General features: G+C 36.7%; 2 protein-coding genes across 2 annotated transcripts; both read left to right on the top strand.

Annotated features, from left to right (window-relative positions):
* Positions 1–1,299: 1,299 nt before the first annotated feature.
* LOC114519712 (putative insulin-like peptide receptor) lies at positions 1,300–9,083 on the top strand. Its single transcript, XM_028539883.1, has 7 exons — positions 1,300–1,744; positions 2,526–3,116; positions 6,648–6,826; positions 7,168–7,315; positions 8,071–8,190; positions 8,682–8,847; positions 9,068–9,083. Exons 1-7 carry the CDS (start codon positions 1,639–1,641, stop codon positions 9,081–9,083), a joined length of 1,326 nt encoding a protein of 441 aa, XP_028395684.1. The 5' UTR covers positions 1,300–1,638.
* Positions 9,084–9,260: 177 nt separating this feature from the next.
* On the top strand, positions 9,261–21,342 carry LOC114519777 (insulin-like growth factor 1 receptor). Its single transcript, XM_028539948.1, has 23 exons — positions 9,261–9,535; positions 9,775–9,913; positions 10,424–10,480; positions 10,655–10,687; positions 11,498–11,625; positions 12,091–12,318; positions 12,814–13,016; positions 13,358–13,528; positions 13,987–14,077; positions 14,790–14,848; positions 14,969–15,064; positions 15,186–15,342; positions 15,879–15,993; positions 16,793–16,866; positions 16,983–17,125; positions 17,661–17,725; positions 17,928–18,051; positions 18,364–18,476; positions 19,100–19,155; positions 19,424–19,480; positions 19,704–19,776; positions 20,039–20,173; positions 20,509–21,342. The coding sequence occupies exons 1-23, from the start codon at positions 9,277–9,279 to the stop codon at positions 20,765–20,767; spliced, it is 2,835 nt and encodes a 944-aa protein (XP_028395749.1). The 5' UTR covers positions 9,261–9,276; the 3' UTR covers positions 20,768–21,342.
* Positions 21,343–21,433: the final 91 nt, after the last annotated feature.

Here is a 21,433-nt window from a genome sequence, read left to right as displayed (position 1 = left end):
TAATGTCAATAAGCTGCATGCAAATATTTGGAGTCATATTCCAACATGAGGTGATAATGGAGGATCTTACAAAGAGATTGGTTTTTCTCGGAATCTTTATTATGTTATTCGTTTTTCGTTTATATATATAAAAAGGAAACTTATTGTTCGTCAGAAATGATACTCATATTGTAATCTGTATTAATTTCAATCAATTAGGCAACGAAAATCTCAATGTCATTTAAGTCATTAGAAGCGTATAGAGTATTAGACTAATTCCGGAAAATATTCCGGAAGTTCTTAGCTTTTTCGAAAATTTGAAAAAAAATGCCAAATGTCTTTTTAGGGCAAACTGAGGTGTTTAAGGCCAGCGATATTGGCTTAAATTTCAAACTGCTTAAACATTTCATATACTGTCTGAATACCACGCACATACCATTTAGATTTTGACAAAAATCCGATATGAACTAAAGAATCTTGGACATATAACCCGTTGAGGCATGTAGGAGGATTTTCACATTCTTATAATATCTTCATTTTTATGATAAACTCTGGCGGAGTAAAATCCTACTGCCTCTCCTGAATCGGCGCACGCTTCTCAACAGGATCCACTCAATCATTGAGGAAGAATCAAAATATCAGTTTGGTTTGTGACTCAATGCTCTGATTTTATCGTGGCGAAATAACTAAAAATTATTCCGCGCGGTTTACAAAATTTGGCGGCCATAAAATTTTTTTGTTTTGTGGTTGTGAATTAACTTTGGAATTTTAGCAGAATTGTTCTTAATTAAATTGTAAAACGGTCCATTTCTCATGAGAGAAATCAGAAAAATGTGAAATCTAAATATAGGCAGTCTTTAAATAATTTTGCTTTACACTGATGCATAAAACACTTCGCCTCACAACAACTCGAAAAGAAACTCGTTGTTTTTATTTCACTCAAAGGCCTTACACACTAAAAAACTTCGCCTAGTTTATGACCCTTGAAATCGGATTCAACTGCGAGAAATTTCTCTCCTTTTGGTCAGCCTTGAGTGTAAAACGAAGTAGGAAAAATAGCACAGTTGACAAGTTTTTTAAAATTTTAACAATTCGATGAACTTACCCCCCACTATACAGCTCTAACAATAAATATCCGCTGAAAGTTTTTTATGGAGTGTGTACGTCATTACACCCGCACTGCTGCAAGCTACATACGTCAGACTCGATAATATTGAATTGATATATCTTTTCGATCAAATATGAATACCACAAGAATATACCGCAAACATGCAAGAATAGAGCTATAGCTATAATTGAGCCCACAAGATTGCTCGTATACTAAGAAACGTGACGGGAAATTAGCGAATGAAAAATGCATGCGTGAACGAACGACTATACACGCGTGGAGTTCCTCTTCGTCCACGCGCTTTGCTTCTTAATAGATAATCCAGATATAAATCGTACATTGATATTTGAGAACAATCAGACGAATCAGTATGCTCCACTGTAATATCAGTCTAATGTATATTATCGTCTCTCGGTAATCTAACCGTGGCAAAGCTGATCTAGGATGAATATATGCGGTAAACTGTTCTACCCTTGCTGTCAATATAAAGGCAATTAGAATATTAGAAGTTACAATTCGCAAGCGTTGTTGGATTCAATTAAAACGCAGCAATGTTTGCCTGGATTGTTAGGCACACGAGTATTTACATGTTCGTAGCAGGAGCTATTTTTCTTGAGATAGCGACAGATGCAAGTCCCACAGGATTTCCATACAAAGGTAGGCTATATCTAGATCTTTTGTTTACCTGATATAGTATCATATTTATGTATGTTACCCGCGTGTCTTGTTTTGTGTATTCTTCGCAACGCCAGCGAATAGCTTGCACGTCGAAGGTCATTTAAGACAGGTCAGACGAGCAATTTAAACGTTCATTATATGATTTAGTTGGGATTAAGCTTAGCTGGCAGTAATTGTCTTTTCGAAGACTTCACATATCGACATTTTGAGGTTCAAAAAGACTGTATTTTGTAGCTTCGTAGGTCACAAAGTTAAACAATCGGTCACGGTGGTCTGAGTAAAATGACTGTAGCCATATGATGCTTTTATTGTCATCGCTTCCCAAACAAAAACCCCATGTTGACTTTTGACAAAGTTTAAATGAGATGTAAGCAAATAAACAGTGGGGAGAAAATGGAGCAATGTACAGGGTGCTTATACGTACACGAGAAGACATCTCAAAGTAATTTTATTTTCGCGTTTCATCAATTGCAATTCACAATCAAACATTATGCTGTGTCTGTAATTAATCTTGTCTGCACATTTAGCAGCATCGCTTTAAAATGTCCTCGGCGTGCTAGCTTGTATTGTTCTTGTCTGTATTTGCCTGGACCTGAAAAAGTTGATAATTGTCAACTAGGTTGAAATTAGAAATGCAACTCTTCCATCGGAGACAATCACACACACAGAGTTATACAAACCACGCGCAATTAAGAACACCCGTCTGGCGGTGTGAATACATTGAAACGAATCGTTTCTGACTTTTGTAATTTCTCTATAGTGTGCCCGGGACGACAAAAAGAAGTAGGGACAAGATTGAATAAGAAAAAAGGGAAATATTATTGCCTCGGTTGTGACGAGTTGCGAAATTGCACAAGCGTGTTTGGAAGTGTTCATCTCAAGGGGATAACATTTAATGACAGAAATAAACATTTACGCGACGAATTGCGGTTTCCAGAGCTTCGAGAGATCACTGGGCATCTAATTGTCACATTCGTGAACGGTGATACAAGCTTGAGTGATATTTTCCCAAATTTAGCAGTCATACATGGCAGAGTTGATAGTCTTTTCGAAGGGTACTCCTTAGTCGTTTATCAAAACAAAGGGCTTCGAAACTTAGGATTGAATTCCTTAACTGTCATCAAACAAGGCGGAATAAAGATTGAATTCAATGAGAAATTATGCTATTTGGATCAAATACGATGGCAATCCTTGAGAAATTACGGAGGGGCTAAAAAATACGAGTTGAGTCTAAAGAGAAATTCGAAAGACTGTTTTGCGCAGTGCTCAAGTAATTGTCATACGCCAAGTGGCCATGGATCATCCGGTCACAAGTATTGCTGGGGAAGAGATAAAAAACAGTGTCAGAAATGTGAGTATTTTTGAGAGTTGTGTCATCTTATTTGTGTGAAATATTCTTATTGTCTGGGAGACCTTTTAACTCTTTGTCTTTATCGATTTGTCTGATAATTTTAATAAGCCAACTGTAGGTTGATGGACACTAGGACATGCTCTTACGATGTCCGGCTTATTCTCATTAATTAGTTTTGACATGTGATAAACAGCTTGATAAAACATCCTAACTTGAATATCTTGTCAGCATACAATTCAACAACCTGTTAAGTACATATATTATGCTCACAAGGTAATCACACCATCAAATGATGCTTGGTTTTTGCGATATGAGCAGCCTTTGCAACAGGAACAGCTTGAATGATAGTGCTGATAAACAATATAAACATACTTGAAGTTGAAAATATAAAATATTTGAGATACAGATGAGCTCCATCTGAGCACTAGGAGTTGAAGCACTCCAGGTTTTATTCATCAGTTTATAAATTCAAGCAGGGTTAGAAAATGGCTTAACATATAAAACTGGGGTAATTTACATGCCTTAACCTTTTCAGTCAGTTGAGACATCCATCGTGAAAGCAGATATTAGATTTTCAAGCACTATTAACTTGTTTATGTTGATTGTAAGTGCTTTTATTAACTATTCCCATGTTTTACCTTCCTCTGAAATAAACTTTTGCCCTCCTTCCACGAAAATCACCAAATAACAAAATACCAAGACCTAAGTTTCAAATTGTGCACATTCCAAATTCAGGTTCATTGTAGGCGGAATTGCCTGAATGCATTTGTACTAAGGGTGTTTGTAAAACATAGGAAGTTTAAATATTGGTGTTAGGGAAACTCTTTTCTATTTTTAGATAGTTTTGCTGTAATGCAAAAATGGCCATGACTTAGAATGCTACATTGTAAATTATTGCACAATGACATTATGACAAGTCTTTAAGATTATACCTGAGTGTTCTACATTCTATGCCATGGCCCTTTTTAACATTTACAGTATAAGGTTGAATAAAATGCAAAGCATTAAAAATTTAGAATGCACTCAGCTTGATTTACCCAAGCACACAGCTCAATAATATTATGAACAAGGGTCAAAACTCAAAAGCACGTTTCTGGAATATCTTCAAATACAATATGTTATTTAAAGAATTATTGTCTTGAAAATTAAATAAGCAAAACTCCGAGTTCAAACTCCCTGTGCTAGTCATAGAATAGTGATATAAACTATAAAGACTGGATTCAACTTTCAAACCTTGTGCTTTAGCAAGGAATTTTGGCTGACTTTATTATACTGCATCTTTGCGGACTCAGCCTGACTCTTTTGTTCCGTTTAATTGCGTTCATTTCGTCCTCTTTCAACAGTCGTTTGACATAAAGTTTGAAAATTACCTTCATTGTTTGGTAGCTTGCCCGCCTTTTCCCGTTAATATTTAGTCTGTAGCATGCTCCACGTAAATAAAGATCTAGCAGCAAATATAATGAACGAAAACTTTCAAAAAGCACATTTACACGTCGCCATTTTGGTTGCGTTCAGAATCAATGCTTCAAATGTTCTGATTGGCTGGATATATTCACTGATCTGCATATAGTTCAGATAAGAGCGGGAAAAGTGTAGAAAAAAGAGAAATTGCATGAAAAAAAAGAATACTTAGCCCAGTACCAATAATTGGTTTCTGAAGTGTCCGAATTCAAAACTGGTTCATGAAACATGCTGAGCACAGTGCCCTTGTTAAGTACTACCTCAGGAGGTAGTGCCCGTGCCCATGCTCAAATTCATTTAGAAGCGTGAAGCGTCATATTCAACTTAAGGGCCTGTTACACGGTGCAATATTTCCTGCAACTTGCAATGCAATTCTTCTTTTAAGAGATGTAAATTTGGCGACTACCAAACTTCTGCCTTCATTGGCGTTTCTTACACTTACATTTTGAAGACTCTTTACTAATTTATATGTCTTTAAAGTAGAATTGCATTGCAAGTTGCAAGAAAAATTGCACCGTGTAACATAGCCTTTGCCCTTTAGGCGTGACGGGCACCAGTGCCGGGCACTCAATATGAACGCTGTCTAATAATCCAGTTTTATTAATATAAATGCTAATGGTTTTCGGTGTCCTCTAAATTAAGTTCATTGCAACTAGATATAATTTATAATAATCCATCGCAGGTAGCGCTTATTGCGATTGAATTCGTTAAAAATCATAGGAATCCCAAAGGTGTACGACGCACGCAGGTCAAGACACGTGCGTCGTACAACTTAATTTGAGCCTTTGGGCTTTCTTTGTTAAAAACAAGCGGCTCTTGCAAGATATAGTTCCGAAATGCTTCCGACAGCGTCACAACAACCCACAGTAACACACTCTGCGGTTAAATTCATCGTTTATAAATTAGTTAAATGATGAGGTCATGCATATCTTCATTAGTTCCGCAAAAAGAAAAAAAAAAAGAGAAACTATCCACCAAGAAGGCAAGAGGCTGTTATAACAGTTTGCCAAATACGCCAGTTATTCAGCTTATCTATCAAACATGGTTAAGGCTCGTTTTAGGGCTGCTTTCCACTGTCGCGTTTTTTGCACGTACGTATACACGCACGTAAAAGCTCAAAAAACGTGCGTGTAAAAGCTTTTACGTGCGTGTACGTACGTGCAAAAAACGCGACAGTGGAAAGCAGCCCTTAGACGCGTCAAACTCTTCAATGAGATGTGCCAATGTAAATTTTAGCTTAATTCGCATACGATTTGGCACATGGAAAGTTCAACGTCTGAAACAGGCCTAAGTTCTTCATTTTGAAGGTTTCAAACAAAACACAAGAAATGAAGTAAAATACCATTAAAATAGAACTCAGAACGCGCGCAGTGTATACAGACTACGGTACTTTCAATACGAATAAGGTCCTAGCCGACATTCCCACCGCTGTACGTAACGCTAATTGGCATTGTCAAACAAAAAAGGAGGTGGAAAAGGCTCTTACGTTCGAGAGAGTTTTGGCTTAAAATCCGCGGTTAAACTTCGTCCCATTGTGTTTTTCTTTGTTACATACATAGAATAATTAGCTAGCATTATGTAGTTGTATAAATATCACAAAGCAGGCGAATGATTTCAGCAAAAATTGTCCTTATTTACCTTTATGATGGGTGATCTTAGCTTGCTGTTCAATGTCAAAGTCTATTTTTTTTATCAAATGTCAAAGCATGTTTATAGTTGCATAATTACATTAGATCAATCCTTGCATGCATTCCGCAACCCGATTTCCCATAATATGTTTATCTCCTGGCGCTGTATAATGGCTCAATGTCAAACAATTGCCTCTCTGCAAACCTTATGCTCTGTTTGTTGCTGCCAATTGATTGTCTCTGTCGGTGAAACACGACCTTGTTTAGTCCTGTTTTCATCAACTGGGACTACTTGAAAACAAGGTTTTCAAAAGAAATCATTGTTAAAAAACTAATTTCTTAATAGTCTCCCCCCTCCCTCCGGGCCCTCGTGTGAAATTGGCTCATTGTCAAACTGCTGGTTTGGACCTGTGCGAACTTACCCACATATTTTTGCTCATAGTCTGTATTTCAAAATGTGGATCAAGTGGATGTGAGGATGGTAGTCAAGAGAAATGTTGTGATAAGGAATGTCTTGGTGGGTGTACTCGAGCTTTCTCTGCAGATCATTGTCATGCTTGCCAACATTTACGCTTGGAAAATGGTTCTTGTACCCGGTCTTGTCCACGTGGATTTAAAGAGGTATTCATTGACAAACCAATCTTCTTTATATTACGTTTCACACATGTATAAACACACGAAGATATAACACATGTCAAAATATAAGAAACTGTGTCATTTCCTTCTAGAGTCATATAAACGCATTGCGAATCCTTTACTGGCCGACTTTCCCCTTATACAATCACCAATTTTTTTCGAGCCGACTGAAATAGTTCCTTTCTTGGCAAAACTGGTGTTGATTTTTGCAAGATTGCAGAAAAAGCCAGCATTCCGCCCGCTGATGATTTGCAACAAAACGTATTAAATGTAAAGGTATTAAAATATGCGTAATAAAATATATTAAAAATTTTGTGTTTCTGCAGCTCGAAAATTTTATCTGCAAAAGAAGATGTCCTTTCGCAATTCCTTTCGTGTTGAATGGTAAATGTTATAAGGAATGTCCCGCTGGCTACACGAGGAACCCGAAGAGAGCCACCTGTGAAAAATGTCCTGAAGATAACTGCCCAAGAAGTTAGTATTTCGCTCTTCAATAAGGCATGTAGGGACGTTCTACACGCAGTAGCGTAGCCAGCCTGACGATTTGTCCCGCTATGCTAATATTTTGGTGTTCATTTACTGTGAAAACAATAAATTTCTAAAGACATGAACAATTATTTAACTCGAAATTTACATAGCGGGACAAAATCATCAGGCTGGCCACGCCACTTGCATGTCTACACAGGACGTGAAAATCAGAGATTTGCAGTTGTAAACAGAGTTGCAAACGTCCAAAACTCCCGTATAGGTCTTCAATTATTCCTTTCTTTTCACGGTGTCTTTTTCAAGCACGTAAGAGAAGTTTACTTTCAATATTATTTCGGGGAAGGGGGTGTAAATGCCGCTAGTCACGTGCTAAGCTATGCGCAGTAACGCAGCATGAGCGACACGAAGACTACGGATACGAATTATGACGTTACAAGGTTTCAACAGCACGATAACAGGGAGCTTTAGCAGTGACTACCTGTACGACTTCGTCATTCGCTTCGTCATGCTTCGTCATTCTTGCGTGTTGTTTGCCTACGTTATATCTGACGAAACTCGAAGTCGTCGAGCTACTCGGAAGCCCAACGACGACGAGTTTCGTCAGATAGCGTAAGAAAAAACCGGCGTTTGGCGCCGTTCTTGAGTCTTGTACTCGTAGTAAATAATATAACATAAAGTAACATAAAAACTGCAGAAAGTAACGTTGACACAATAATATCTCTAAATGCAATATGTCTTTGTAGCTTGTCGACCAGAAAAATTCAAGAGGGGAATAAATATATTGTCATTGTCAGACTCTGCCAAACTCAAGGGATGCACGATTTATTCGGGAAACGTGGCGATCGAAATGCAGAACGTTAGAGGTAAATGCAATCATTCAAAATCATGATGAGAATTACGCCTCACTTTTTATCAGTTACGAAGCATACAGAAATATCACTTTGTCTGCATAACTATATATCTGTGTGTATTACGTACGTCACCGTATTTTGCAGCATTTTTCGCAACAAGTCTTTTTCGTTCTTAATTTATCTTATTATATATTTATATTGTGCTATGAGATATTTTAAAATTAGTATAAACTGTAAACAAAATTTTCTCTCGAAGATATGTAACGATAAACGATGGTACGAGGACCCGTTTACATTTTTTGATGTCATTTTCGTTTTTTCGTGGATTGAAACGAGCGGATAGCCATGAATGTTCTGATGTATCATTGCCTTATTTTAACACCCGTACATTCTTTACTCGTTCACATTCTTCAAAAGAAGAAAATGGTACCAAATATCGCAGCAGGAATATACTGTAATCTTCTGACGTTGTGTTAAAATATGTTTATTCTTTGATCATGCAGGCGGTACAAATATTGCTCAAGTTTTAACGGACCATCTTGGTAGTCTGGAAGAAATCAGAGGGCATGTGGTTGTACGACAATCTACTCCGTTGATATCACTGAATTTCTTTAAAAATTTGAGGAAAATTACCCTGCGGGATAATTTCTCAGGTTTCTCATCTAAGGGGTTAGTATTTTTCGCGCCCATTCTTTGCATCATATATGACACATATTACTTTTTAAAACTACCAATGCGAGGTCAGTATTAAAAATATTTCCCTGGTCTTTTCAGAACGAACCGACTTACAGCATCTAACCAATCAGCTTCCAGTAATTTTATAATGCTAATATTTAATTTCAAAATTACTTCGAGTTGCATCAGAATGTTTTATTCAAATTCCGATCAGATTGGATTCGTATTGAATATAGTCATTCATTTGTCGGACTCGAACTGTCTAATCCAATCCGATGCACACCTCAAATAACGAGTGTATATTTTATTTGATATTCCAATGAATATAATTCCTGTTGCGACTGGCGAGGGACATTTTGTCGCTGTCGACAGCAACACTGCTGACTATTACTTGTAAAATACGAAAACTTTGCTCACAATACGATGCATTTTGCCTTTAAATTTTCTTCTAGTTATGCATTGGCGATATTCGACAATCCTAACCTGGAGTCACTTTGGGAATTTCATCCAAATTTTAAGATAAATAACAGAAATCCGAAGACGATTAATGGAATGTTTGTGCAGCTAAATCCACGATTATGCCTTAAAAATATTTATCCATTGGTTGAGGACGTTTTAAAATGGAATAAAAGCGATCCGAATGTTGATATATCTGAGACAACAAACGGAAATGCCAGAAATTGTAAGTTTGTTTTCTGCTTTCTAGTTTTCACAATGATATGAAAATATTTCATCAATTCCTTTTTTGTAAAATTTTGGTGGGGGGGGGGGGCGTCTGCCCTGCCCCTCCATCCGCCTTTTCAGTTATTTCCAGCTTCTTCCTTTAACAATATAGATTTCTGTCTTTCCCAGCACAATCCTAAAATGCACTACGATTTTAGGGTGGTTTGGTATAATTCATTCTTGCTTTCTCTGTTTTAGGTGATGTCAACTTCGTTAATTTAACAATAACAGGACGTCAAAAGTGTTTCAAACCCGGGCTTTGTGTGAAAGTTTCTTGGCCAAACAAAGTTGAAGACTATCGAAATCTTATACTCTATTCTGTTTGGTATAGAGAAACGTGAGTTGAGTTTTTAAAGGGGGTTGCAGGGCCGGACCAGGACGATAATTGCGGAGAGGAGGGGAGAGGGTGTTAGTCATATATTCAGTTCTGAGAACACCCCCTAATTATCTTTCTAGTTTCGTTCCTTTGGGGGGGGGGTGACAATGGTTTCCACGCATCAATTCTGCTAGGGTAGGCTACTTTAGTTTAAAATTGCTGAAATTTAGCATGTTTCTTTTTTCTCAGCATTAACTCGTATTCATTTAGATCTTTTGCCAACAAAAATATATTATGTTTTACGAAATACTACCGAAATACTAGAGAGTGCTGAATATAGATCGTGTTGAATATTCTGACTATTTTTATATTTTAAAAACATAGTAATTAAAAATGTAAGCGAAGCGTTCGTTATAACATCACTGAATGCCACCTTTAAAGATATTTCATGTAGAACAAGAGTTATGTAGTATTTGTAATAATATTTTCAGTTAAAATATAAATATATTTTTTTTAATTTCATACGTTTAGAACAAGTACTGATCTCAATGAGTATGATGATATCGACGCCTGCAACTCAGATCACGTGTAAGTTTAGTTGGATCTTGTGGAAACATCGCTACTTTTTCAATTCGTTGCATTTGGGCAAATGTTCGTATATATTAGCGTAATTATATGAAGTTCTGAACTTATCTTAGATATGTACCCTCGTGTTGATGTGTTCTAAGCCGATTATTAATAATATTTCTCAATATTTCGTAGGTGGGAACGTCAAGACGTCTCTTCAAAAAGAAGGTTTGCACCAAATTTCAAGTATTCCTGTATTTATAAGTTGTTTTTTTTTAAACGAAAAGTAAAACCGAAATTTTAAAAAATGTAGAAAAAATTCTGAATATAATTTAAACTACACCAAGGATAGAAACTAGATATCCGATCCATTTTAAAACTAGTAACTCGCATTTTCAACATATATACATTTTTCCTGAAAATTAACGATTTGTAAGCTATGTCAACTATTGTTTTAAAAGATCAGTTCTTCGGTTTATTCATACTAGGTTTATTTCATTCCATTATCAGTCATATTATTCGATTATCAGTCTTATTATTCGATTATCAATTATGATTTTTGGCACTTCACTCGATGCAGGTAAATTCTAGAGGTTTTAAAGGGTCTTAATTTTGAGTGGAATTATACACACTTCAAATTCAAGCCAGGAACAGTTGATGGAAAAATGAGTCAACTATAGGTCCTCCGGCAGGAATCAAACCTACGTTTTTGCGACGCCGGTGCAATGCTCTTGCCACTCATTTAAAACCTATTCGATTATCAGTCTTATTATTCGATTATCAGTCTTATTTATTTTTCAACAAACGACCCCCCCCCCCTCAAAGAGTTTGGATTACCAAAGCTTCTACGAGCGGCGCGTTACGGGTTTATAAAGTGCGTCCGGTATTCTTTCTGTTTCACTTGTCATTTCATTGAAAGCTTAAGATTGCGTCTAATTAAATCCACGTTTCATATATGTCTGGCGCATGCAGAAATGCATATCGTACATGTATATGAGTGGCGCCAAACTTTACGTTTATCACTTATTTTATTTCCAGACCGATCATCTCAGGGACTGTGTATGGACTGAAGGCGCACACGCTGTACGCATTTCGTGTAAAAGCCATTGTGATCGGGGGAACTGGTGTCAAGAGTTACATCACTTATTTCAAAACAAGGCAAACAAGTGGGTACATTAATATAACCTAATATGACCAGAACTAATGTGAGAAAAACAAAGAAAAATTCCGCTCCGCGCACAAAATTCCGCTTAGTGGAAAACAGGCTCAACCCTGTAATCCGCCGCCTGGCACGAGCTTAAAATTGCATATAATTACAGGATAAATCCCTCTTGAAAATTCTCAATTCGATTCAAAGATTTCTACAAACTGAACTGCAAAAACAAATGTCTATAGATATTTCGATTAAAATGGTTATTTAAAGCGAAAGAATTCTGCAACATACATAGATGATTAAAAAATATTTCTTTCTATGCCACTTTGACAAATTTACTCGTCAACATTTTCAAATTATATTTTCGGGAATTGATTTGAGATCGCTTGACCAATCGGTGGCCATAATTTTCTGTGTAAATTAGCATCACCGTTGGCGTTGTGTGTAAATATACTAAAGTAGTTTTATCGTGTTTTAGAACCATCTGTGCCTCGTAGTCACGAGGTTAGTTATTTATCTTCATCCTCGTTGCAAGTGAAGTGGAGGGAGCCTTTCTTTCCTAACGGCGAGATAACGCATTATCTTGTGAAATATAAGGAAAGTTCATCATCATCATATTTGTGGAATTTAAATATTAATGTTGATTGGTGTCAAAATATAGACTCGTCTATCAATTTCTATAAGAAGAAGAAAGTAAAAGATAAATGTGAGTACTTCATTGCACTTGGCTCAATAAAAATCCAGTAATGGACTCCAGTAAATTTATACGGGGCGCATAATACGTCATTCAGAGCTATAAACTATTAACGCACGGATTAATTTTAAATTCAATACACCTTAAGTCCTTTATTATATATATTTTTAAATTAATTATTTTATTTTTTTAAATATTTTTTATATTTTTATATACTTTTAGATTAATTACTCTTCATTTCGCGGGGTGAAATATCTTGTGAGAGTTAAGCCCATGTTACACGGTGCAATTTTTCTTGCAACTTGCAATGCAATTCTACTTTTGAGAGTTCTAAATTAGTGAAGAGGCTTCAAAATGTTAGTGTAAGAAACGCCATGGAGTGTAATAAAGACAAAATTTAGGTAGTTGCCAAATTTACATTGCATTGCAAGTTGCAAGAAAAATTTACCGTGTAACAGGGCCTTTAGGGTAGACTTATCGGTAAACAATACCTTTATTATGTTTTAGTGACGTCAGGAAACCAAACTTGCCCCGTCAATTTAACCTGCAACTGTGATAACGAGAAAGATGAAAAACAAAGTCTTGATCTAAAGGAAGCGTTGTTTGCGAAAGAATTTCAGGATAAAATTTTGCAAGAAGTCTTTAAAAAAAATGATACAAACAACAATAAAATCACTACAACTCCTCGGCCTTGTGGTAATTACAGTAAGGTATGCATTACAAACGTGATCAAAATAAAGACTAAAACTATTTAAAAAAAATACTTCTATCAATATTATCGCCTAATATTTTCCACGTCAAAATAACCCAAGAACTATACTCTTTTTAGTGTTGCAGTATTAGAGTTTACAATGTATTTATGTGAGCAATCACGTGCAACTGCATGACGTCGTTGATGGTGTTAACGTGACGTCATAACGCATGTTAATGAACTGTTCAAAGCCTCGTTTTGATCCAACCTATTTGAAAACCATCTGCAGATTACTTAAAAAAATGCATAAAACCTCGCGAGAGCCATATTTCTTAATCTGAATATTATCAATATTTTTAGAATTCTTCATGTTCAACCCAGCGACCAAATACACAAGAATTATCAACATCAATTTCCACGACACCTACGTCGGTGTTATCCACAACCACTGCCCCTCTTGTTATACTGAATACCACCCAACAGACTATTATTTTAGAGGGATTGAAATATTTCACCGAATACAGTGTTGAGGTAAGTTAAGAATGAATTCAGTACCAAAAAAAATGATCTCCAATTTAATATTTTTTTGTTGTAGTGCTTTGCGAAAGAAAGTCTTTGAATTAGACTCACTATTCTTGCTTTTCTTCCAGCTATAAAATAGGATCCCGCTGTTATTTAAATAAAACTAGATTTAAAACGAGTTTTAGAATCAATATAAAGGATCTGCTAAAAAACCTATTGTTTTTATATGGGCTGGTTTCCAGTCCATATAAAAGAGGAAAATTATCCTCCGGATCAGACAGTATCGTTTAATTCTTTTGTGCTTAAGGCAATTAGCTTTGTGGAGAACACATGGATAACATAAACTTTTCTGTTCGATACGGCAAATGAGTAATGAGTAATAATTAACCATTGAAACCAGCCTTATATGGGCTACGGCAAATGAGTAATGCATCGTGAAACTTCATTCATATATTTCTAATGTTCAGGTATGTGCGTGCAATTCTGGAGCTGGTTGTGGAGAAAACAGAGGATATGTCACGCAATGTTCAACTGTCCTTGGAAGAACTGGAAAGAGCGGTAAATCTTCCTTACGAAGACTCTTATAAATAATAGGATCTTAAAAGGTCTTTTCACACGATCCAATTTTGTCGGATCCAATTCACTTTGGATGCATGGATGTTTTATATTAGGCTGTTGACTTAATTGCAATGTATATAGGGGCAGGAATTAAGGCAGGACTTAAGCTACTGCACTACTGCTTTATCAATAAAAACCGACATTCCCTATGCTAGAATATAACGAATAATTTTGAGTCCCAGGAATATATCCTAGACAGCGTTGGTTGTTCTCCACTTAGCGTTATCATTATCGTGTGTTTTACGTTTAAATTGACACCGGTCGTGCTGTGGACCTTGGAGTCTCTCTAACATACATAGAACCCTAACATTACTTTATCTTTCCGAAAGAATCGAATCCAGTCGGTGCTTTAAAAGATAGTATCTATCTTCGCTACCAGACAACTGTCCTGCTCTAGATTCCCTAAATTGTATGGTTTCTAGTTTTACCGTAGGAATAAGGCAGAAAATTAGAACAAGCTTAGAACATGCATGCATAAAAACCTCTTACAAGGGAAATATATTTGGATAATAATCCTATTAACACGAAATTGAACCTTATTCGAAATCGCCCCTGAACGATTGACTTTGACAATCAACTACCATCACGCACTGCGCTTGCAAGCTAAATAGGAGAGGTATAATATGTAAATCTCCTTTTTTCATGACATTAGACACGGCGGATGATGTTGGTGATACTCTAACGTTTGACGCATATAACGATTCTAAACAGGTGAAGTTATAGAACGTTACGATGTAACAAAAACAAACGAGTTTCGAGTATTATTATTGCATGCAGTGTCGTTCAAAACTTCAAATCCTGGTGCTTAACTTGTCTTTTGCTTTTCAACAGTTTACGTTAACATGGAAGGCTCCTGATAGACCGAACGGGAAGGTCTTAAGATACGATGTCTGGATTCAGTATAAACCAATCAAGGGAAATGAAACGGTATGCCAATAAAAACTTTTCAATCAATTCATATTTTATCATTATTTATGACCGTGTGATGTATTTGAATAACACGATTAATTTGTAGTTTCTGATGAAAATGCTTTCCGTTCGTATCTAGGTTGATGATCAACAGTGTGTGATCGATGCCGAGTATATTAAAAAAGGAGCTTCATTTGGCGATTACACAGCAAAAGTAAGGGCTATAACACCTGTTGGAAATGGTTCGTGGAGTAACCAGGTCAACTTTAGAATTGATGAAAAAATCACACCACCGGGTAAGTGGGTAACTGAACTCTGATACTGCTCTGATCCCGTCTCAATCTTTATCTTAATAATACTAACATAATACTGATTTTTACTGCACCATTTTAACTTCATCCGTTAAAAACCTAAAAATTGTGCACAATGTGAATGGGGCTCAAAGCCTCAAATCTGGATGCTCTTTTGCTTTGGTAAAAAAAAACGGAATGGAAGGCCATATTAAATCTACTTTGATCTCTCTATGTTGCCCGGGAATAAATGGTTGAACGTATAACAACTTCGTCGCTTTTAGAAAAGAAAGAAACATTCCCGAGACCCGAGATAAATTTATTATCAATAACGTATAGTTCCTTCATTTTCAAATCAACATTTTCAGAAGTACTGTTCACCCACAAAACTGGCCTTTTCCTGACTACGTTAACTATTCCAAAACTTAAACCAGTTCTAAGAACAGATAAGAACAGATACTCCATAAAATGCAAGTAATAAACCTGTCATTTGTTTTGAATAAAAAAATGATTGTTTGTGTCAAACTTTATCGTCGTTTCAGGAATTGAAGCTCAAAAAGAAGACGCCAACTTTGTGACTGTTGTTGGTGTCAGCGTTGGCGCCATTCTGTTTGCTCTTGTAGTTTTTGTTGTTCTTACGTTTTCGTTAGTAAAAAGGTATGTTGACCGTTGAGCTTGTTCGTCAGGGTTGGATTTACTAGGAGTTGCCGGGGGGGGATGCGTACTGCATCTTCGGCCTGCTGCAGAGGTGGTGCAGAGGAGTTCACGTTTGGGTAAATTTAGGAAATATTATGTACGAAAATCGGTAATGAATAAGTATTTTAGTGTAGTTAAAACTTTCGAGTGTTCTGCGGCTCTGACACTCTGCTAATCGTCTCATTTTTATAATTCTATGAACAAACAAACATTCTAATATCCCTGACAACTTCGGGTTGTATCACAACCGATGTTTGGCAACTGGTCTGCAACTCCTCCCCCCTCCCCCTACGAATTATTATTGAAAGTATTTTCGCATACTTGGCGTTCACAATAAACACGATGCTGTGAATAAACTGGCCTTTTTTGAACCTTTACTGTAAATGTACCAAAAAAATTTTGCGCATAACATCAATTTTGCGCATTACATCAATTTCCGGCCTCATGAATCTTTGATGTACTTTTAATGTTTAAGGTACCTTGAAGTGGGTATATTATGATAATGAAACATCCAATTAATTTGGCACTTAACATCAAGTACAGAGTCATACTCTACGATGTTCATATTTCATATTGCGCTCATGCCTGCCATTCATTTTCATGATTTTTAAAGAAACCGTAAATTTCGAACACACGGGTCACCCCTGCTGTTTTCATTAGTACACCAAAACATCGCAATGTTAGGATTTTCCAAGACAATACTTGTTTCTTTGGTAAAGTACACTGGAAGCAACTGTGGACATATTTGTTTTCATTTTAGGCACAAGAAGAGTAAACATGGAGCCGGAGTTCTTTTTTCTTCAACTAATCCGGAATACTGGAACTGCTCGGACGGTAAGAAAAAAGCATTTGATTTGGCACATGAAAAGTGCGACGTCTTAAACGAACGTAATTTCCCGATCAAAATACTACCGTTTGTTTGAAAAGCCTTTTCCCTCCTCAAATATTAGTATATGTTCCGGATGAATGGGAAGTGCCACGCGGTGATGTCACTCTAATACGTGAACTTGGCAATGGTTCATTCGGAATGGTATGGGAAGGGGAAGCTGTTGGAATATTACCTGGCGTTCATTCTTGCAAAGTTGCCGTCAAGGTATGTTTGGAGTCGATTCGTTTAACTTTTCACAAAATGTGTTTAGATGAAAGTTAATTCAATAAAGAAAATATAGGAGAGCACAGACTCTTCCAACACTCTTTCTTTAATCCCAACCACACTGAGTGGTCTATCCCATTTTCCTTTAGTTTAATTCATGAGTTAAGGTATAAAAAGCATCTTTAGAATAACTGTAAAGGCCATGTTACACGGTGCAATTTTTCTTGCAAACGCCATTGTACTTTGAGGGATGTAAATTAGTGAAGAGTCTTCAAAATGTAATTATAAGAGACGCCATGGATTGTAATAAAGACAAAAGTTCGGTAGTTGCCAAATTTACATCTCTCGAAAGAAGAATTGCATTGCCAGTTGCAAGAAAAATTGCACCGTGTGACAAAGCCTTAAGGTGTCATTTGCTGGAGTTCCACTAACAGTGAAATGGTTCCATAGCGAACTATTCGCAAATTTTCTTTAGTTTAATTTAGAACAGTCGAGTTGAGTAACCTACATATTGGATTTGCTCTCGTTTCTTTAGACTGTAAGTGATACCAGTTCCATTCGAGACAAAGTTGAATTTTTGAAAGAAGCTTCGATTATGAAGTAGGTTTGGCTTTGCATTGACCGTTACATTGAAACTATGACTTGCGTACGGTGTAAATTAATGACAAAAATTCCACAAATTTATACTCATCGACGCGAGTACCTTTCATTCCATTGTGATGTTATTGATGTTAACAATTCTTTAACTTATTGAATTTAATTATTTAACAACTTAATTATTATTAATCTTACTTCACTATAGAGCATTTAATTGCAATCATGTATTGCGGTTACTTGGAGTGGTTTCTGCCGGTGATCCAGTCCTAGTGATCATGGAACTGATGGAAAATGGAGACCTGAAAAGTTTTCTGCGGAAACGCAGACCGGTGAGAAAATTATTTTAACTTTTTTAACGCCATTCCTCATTATTTAACAAAATGCGCAGGGGCGTAACAAGAACGGTAATTGGGGGGGGGGGGAGATTTGGTGAATTTTCATACATTCAGTTCTGCCCGACGGATTGCTATTGTAAGCTGTTGTAGCACTCCTCCCCCAATTATCGTTCTAGTTACGCCGCTGTACATGCGATTTGTGGTAGGCAAATACTGTAGCGAATATATTTCACATTTGACGAGCTTTTGTGTTTGCACTTCGTCGGTCAAAAGTGTGACATGTCACGACTATTTTATCACATTCAGGATTCAGAGGAAGATTGCTCTCTTCCGCCGCCGACAAATGTTGAACTGTTTCAAATGGCCGCTGAGATTGCGGATGGAATGGCGTATTTGGCTGATAGAAAGTTTGTTCACAGGTAAAATGCATACATCTGGTTTTGTATACAGTTTTTAACAAGCTACACAATTACATGGTGTACTTTTTATGATTACACTTAAGGTATTGATAAAACGGACGTTTTATCTCTCTGAATGTGCACAATATGAGTACCATATATAGTTCATATACTTGATATAATATTTTCGATATGAGTGAATCTAAATCGCGCACCAAGTGAAGCCACAGCTTGGTGAACATAGACGGCAGCTATGTAAGGTTTAACTGTATATTGAGATCAGAGCATCATCTTGCTAAGGTAGCGAGGAGTGGCTTTGTATATTGAGATCAGTGGCATCATCTTGCTAAGATAGCGCCGAGCGCCGAGTTCGCATTGAATAACAGACATGCGCTAACTAGGGATTACTAGCTAATGCGGATTGTAAATGCTAAAGATGCGATCACATTTTGGCCCTAGTTATAAATATTGCATGCTTATAGTCTCAATTATCTGAAAGCATTCGTCTAAAGCTTCAACATATGCAATAACTAATCGAATATTTTATGTACAGAAGGAGGTGTAAAAAGAATGAATGAAAAATATTTTCTATTCATAAAGTAAAGTTCCTTTCACGATGTGTTTTTTATTCCATGTTCATTTAGAGATCTTGCTGCAAGGAATTGTATGGTATCAGGCAATCAAACCTGCAAAATTGGAGGTGAGCTAGTCTGTTATATCGTTTTCAACGAAATATTTCCTTATACAGACCGACTAGTAAATAATAGATTTATTTTTTTCTTGCGGTCAGAATTCGTATTTTAGCGTTGGATCTGTGCTTTTAAATCTCGCGCGGTCCGTACGGCCTCATACGGACCGCTCGCGTAGCCAATCAGATTGCAGAAAACGCTAAAATATTAATTTGGACCGCAAGAAAAAAGTAAAGTGTATTATTTCCTGCTTTTATTTTCATATTCTTGTGTTTCAAGATTTTGGACTAGCACGAGATGTATACGAAACAGATTACTATCGAAAAGGCACTAAAGGTATGATTTTTTAAAGTAAAAAGCAAATTTCGACCAACAGTTCTTAACAACCACAACAAGTCAGTTATCTGGAATATTGCATTTACACATATCCGCGTGGATTTTTTTATTTTTATTTTTATTTTGATCAATGTAATATAATACTCTTCGTTAATTTCCTAACTGCAGTACATGTAATTCTGGAGTTACATGGACATGGTTAATTGTGATCAAAATTTTCCAGGTTTTTTGCCAGTTCGCTGGATGTCTCCAGAGTCTTTGAGAGATGGAGTATTTTGCAGTGCTTCTGATGTTTGGTAAGCAAAGTTACTAAACCTTTGCGGACAAGCCAATGAACCCATACAGTATCTGCCTGGCTATATATTAAGCCAACGTACGGAAAATATAGCTATGCGAAGTTGTCAATTTTTACATATTCTTCACGCATGCATTTCGTGATTGTCTCAAGTGCAAAAACAGCTTGTTGTTCACCAAACGACTATTTGATCGCATTAAAAAGCTGATGTAAAAAACAGGCAACTAATCAAAACAAGTCATGAATTAATCTTTATTGATCAGGTCATATGGCGTAGTTCTCTGGGAAATGGCGACGTTAGCCGAACAGCCGTATCAAGGAAAATCCAATGAGGAAGTAATGAAGTTTGTTCTGGACGGAAATATTATGGATATTCCTGAATCGTATCCAAGAAAGTTGTAAGTATTATGACTGATTCGATTTGAGCGAATTTATTCAACGACAGAATTTCTGATTGTGTTAAAAAAATAGCTCAGGAGAAACGATTTTTAAGTCGACCGAAGTCACCTCTCGTCGGGTTTCTCTACTTTTATCACTCCATCATTCACTTTCGTCACTTTAACTTTCACAATAACCCTTAACCTTTTTTTTACTTAATGCCTATTGCACTTTTTGCAAATTAGGTGTGCTCTTTCAATTTTCTTTTTGTTGCCTAGATCGTTTTTGTTGGTCTATTATGCAAAAGTCCATTAATCACTTTAAATATAATTTACTTTACCAAATATTTTCTCAGGTTGGAAATAATGTTGCTCTGCTGGCAACAAAAACCTAGAAATAGGCCTACCTTCCTGTCTATTGTCGAAAACCTTGAAGGATATCTCACATTAGACTTCACTGAGAGATCATTTTATCACAACGGTCGACCAAGAAAAGAAACTGACTCGAGCAGTCTCGTCAGCCTCGGCACAGAAAACGATAATTTGTCAGAATTACCAGATTTTCTCACCGACCATGCTCCTAAAAGCCCAATTCCGAGAGAGAGCTTTGTGTAGCATTGGAGTCACTGCGATGAAAATATCAGGCATGTGGTAAACCACCCTGGATTTCCCTTGAGGAGATCAGAAGATAATATCCGACGTGCGATAAGATTAGCGATGATATCCGATAGTAATTTAACCTTATAATCTGCGGATAAACCATACTATATCCAAAATCTATCCGATTGATTGTATTCGCCTTTTCGGAAATATATTACCAAAATAGTCCCCGCGTATCACAATTAAAACCAGGGCCGCACAGAGAATGTTAGGGGCCCGGGGCAAAAGTCTCGCAAGAAAAATGCATCAGAATAAAATGGCGTAGCTAGTTCCTGTAACATAGCTCCACTGTGATGCCGCCCGTTCAATAATGACTTAATGTATCGCCTGAAGCTTGAGTGGTGTTCGTAAGGTATCTTAAAGCTTGGGGGATAATAAAGCAATCGAAAGGGTGGGGTCATACTCCCCGAAATTCTGATACTTGGGGTGCAGCACAAGCGATTTCCTTATGGTTTTGGGTGAAATTTTCACCATATTAAATACAGTATATTGTTTATTCTATTTAGCAATTAGTCGCCGAGGTGGTTACAAGTGACTATTACTTCAGAGACAGTGAATCTTGACCAATCAGAATGCAGGAAAATCAATAGCCATGCATGCACCTCGAAATTAAACTATAAA

Source organism: Dendronephthya gigantea, unplaced genomic scaffold, assembly GCF_004324835.1.
Source record: "Dendronephthya gigantea isolate DGI-Jeju-01 unplaced genomic scaffold, DenGig_1.0 000014F, whole genome shotgun sequence".
Taxonomy (NCBI): Eukaryota; Metazoa; Cnidaria; class Anthozoa; order Malacalcyonacea; family Nephtheidae; genus Dendronephthya; species Dendronephthya gigantea.
The sequence above is the reverse complement of the archived record's forward strand: the minus strand, read 5'-3'. Positions and strand labels throughout refer to the sequence as shown.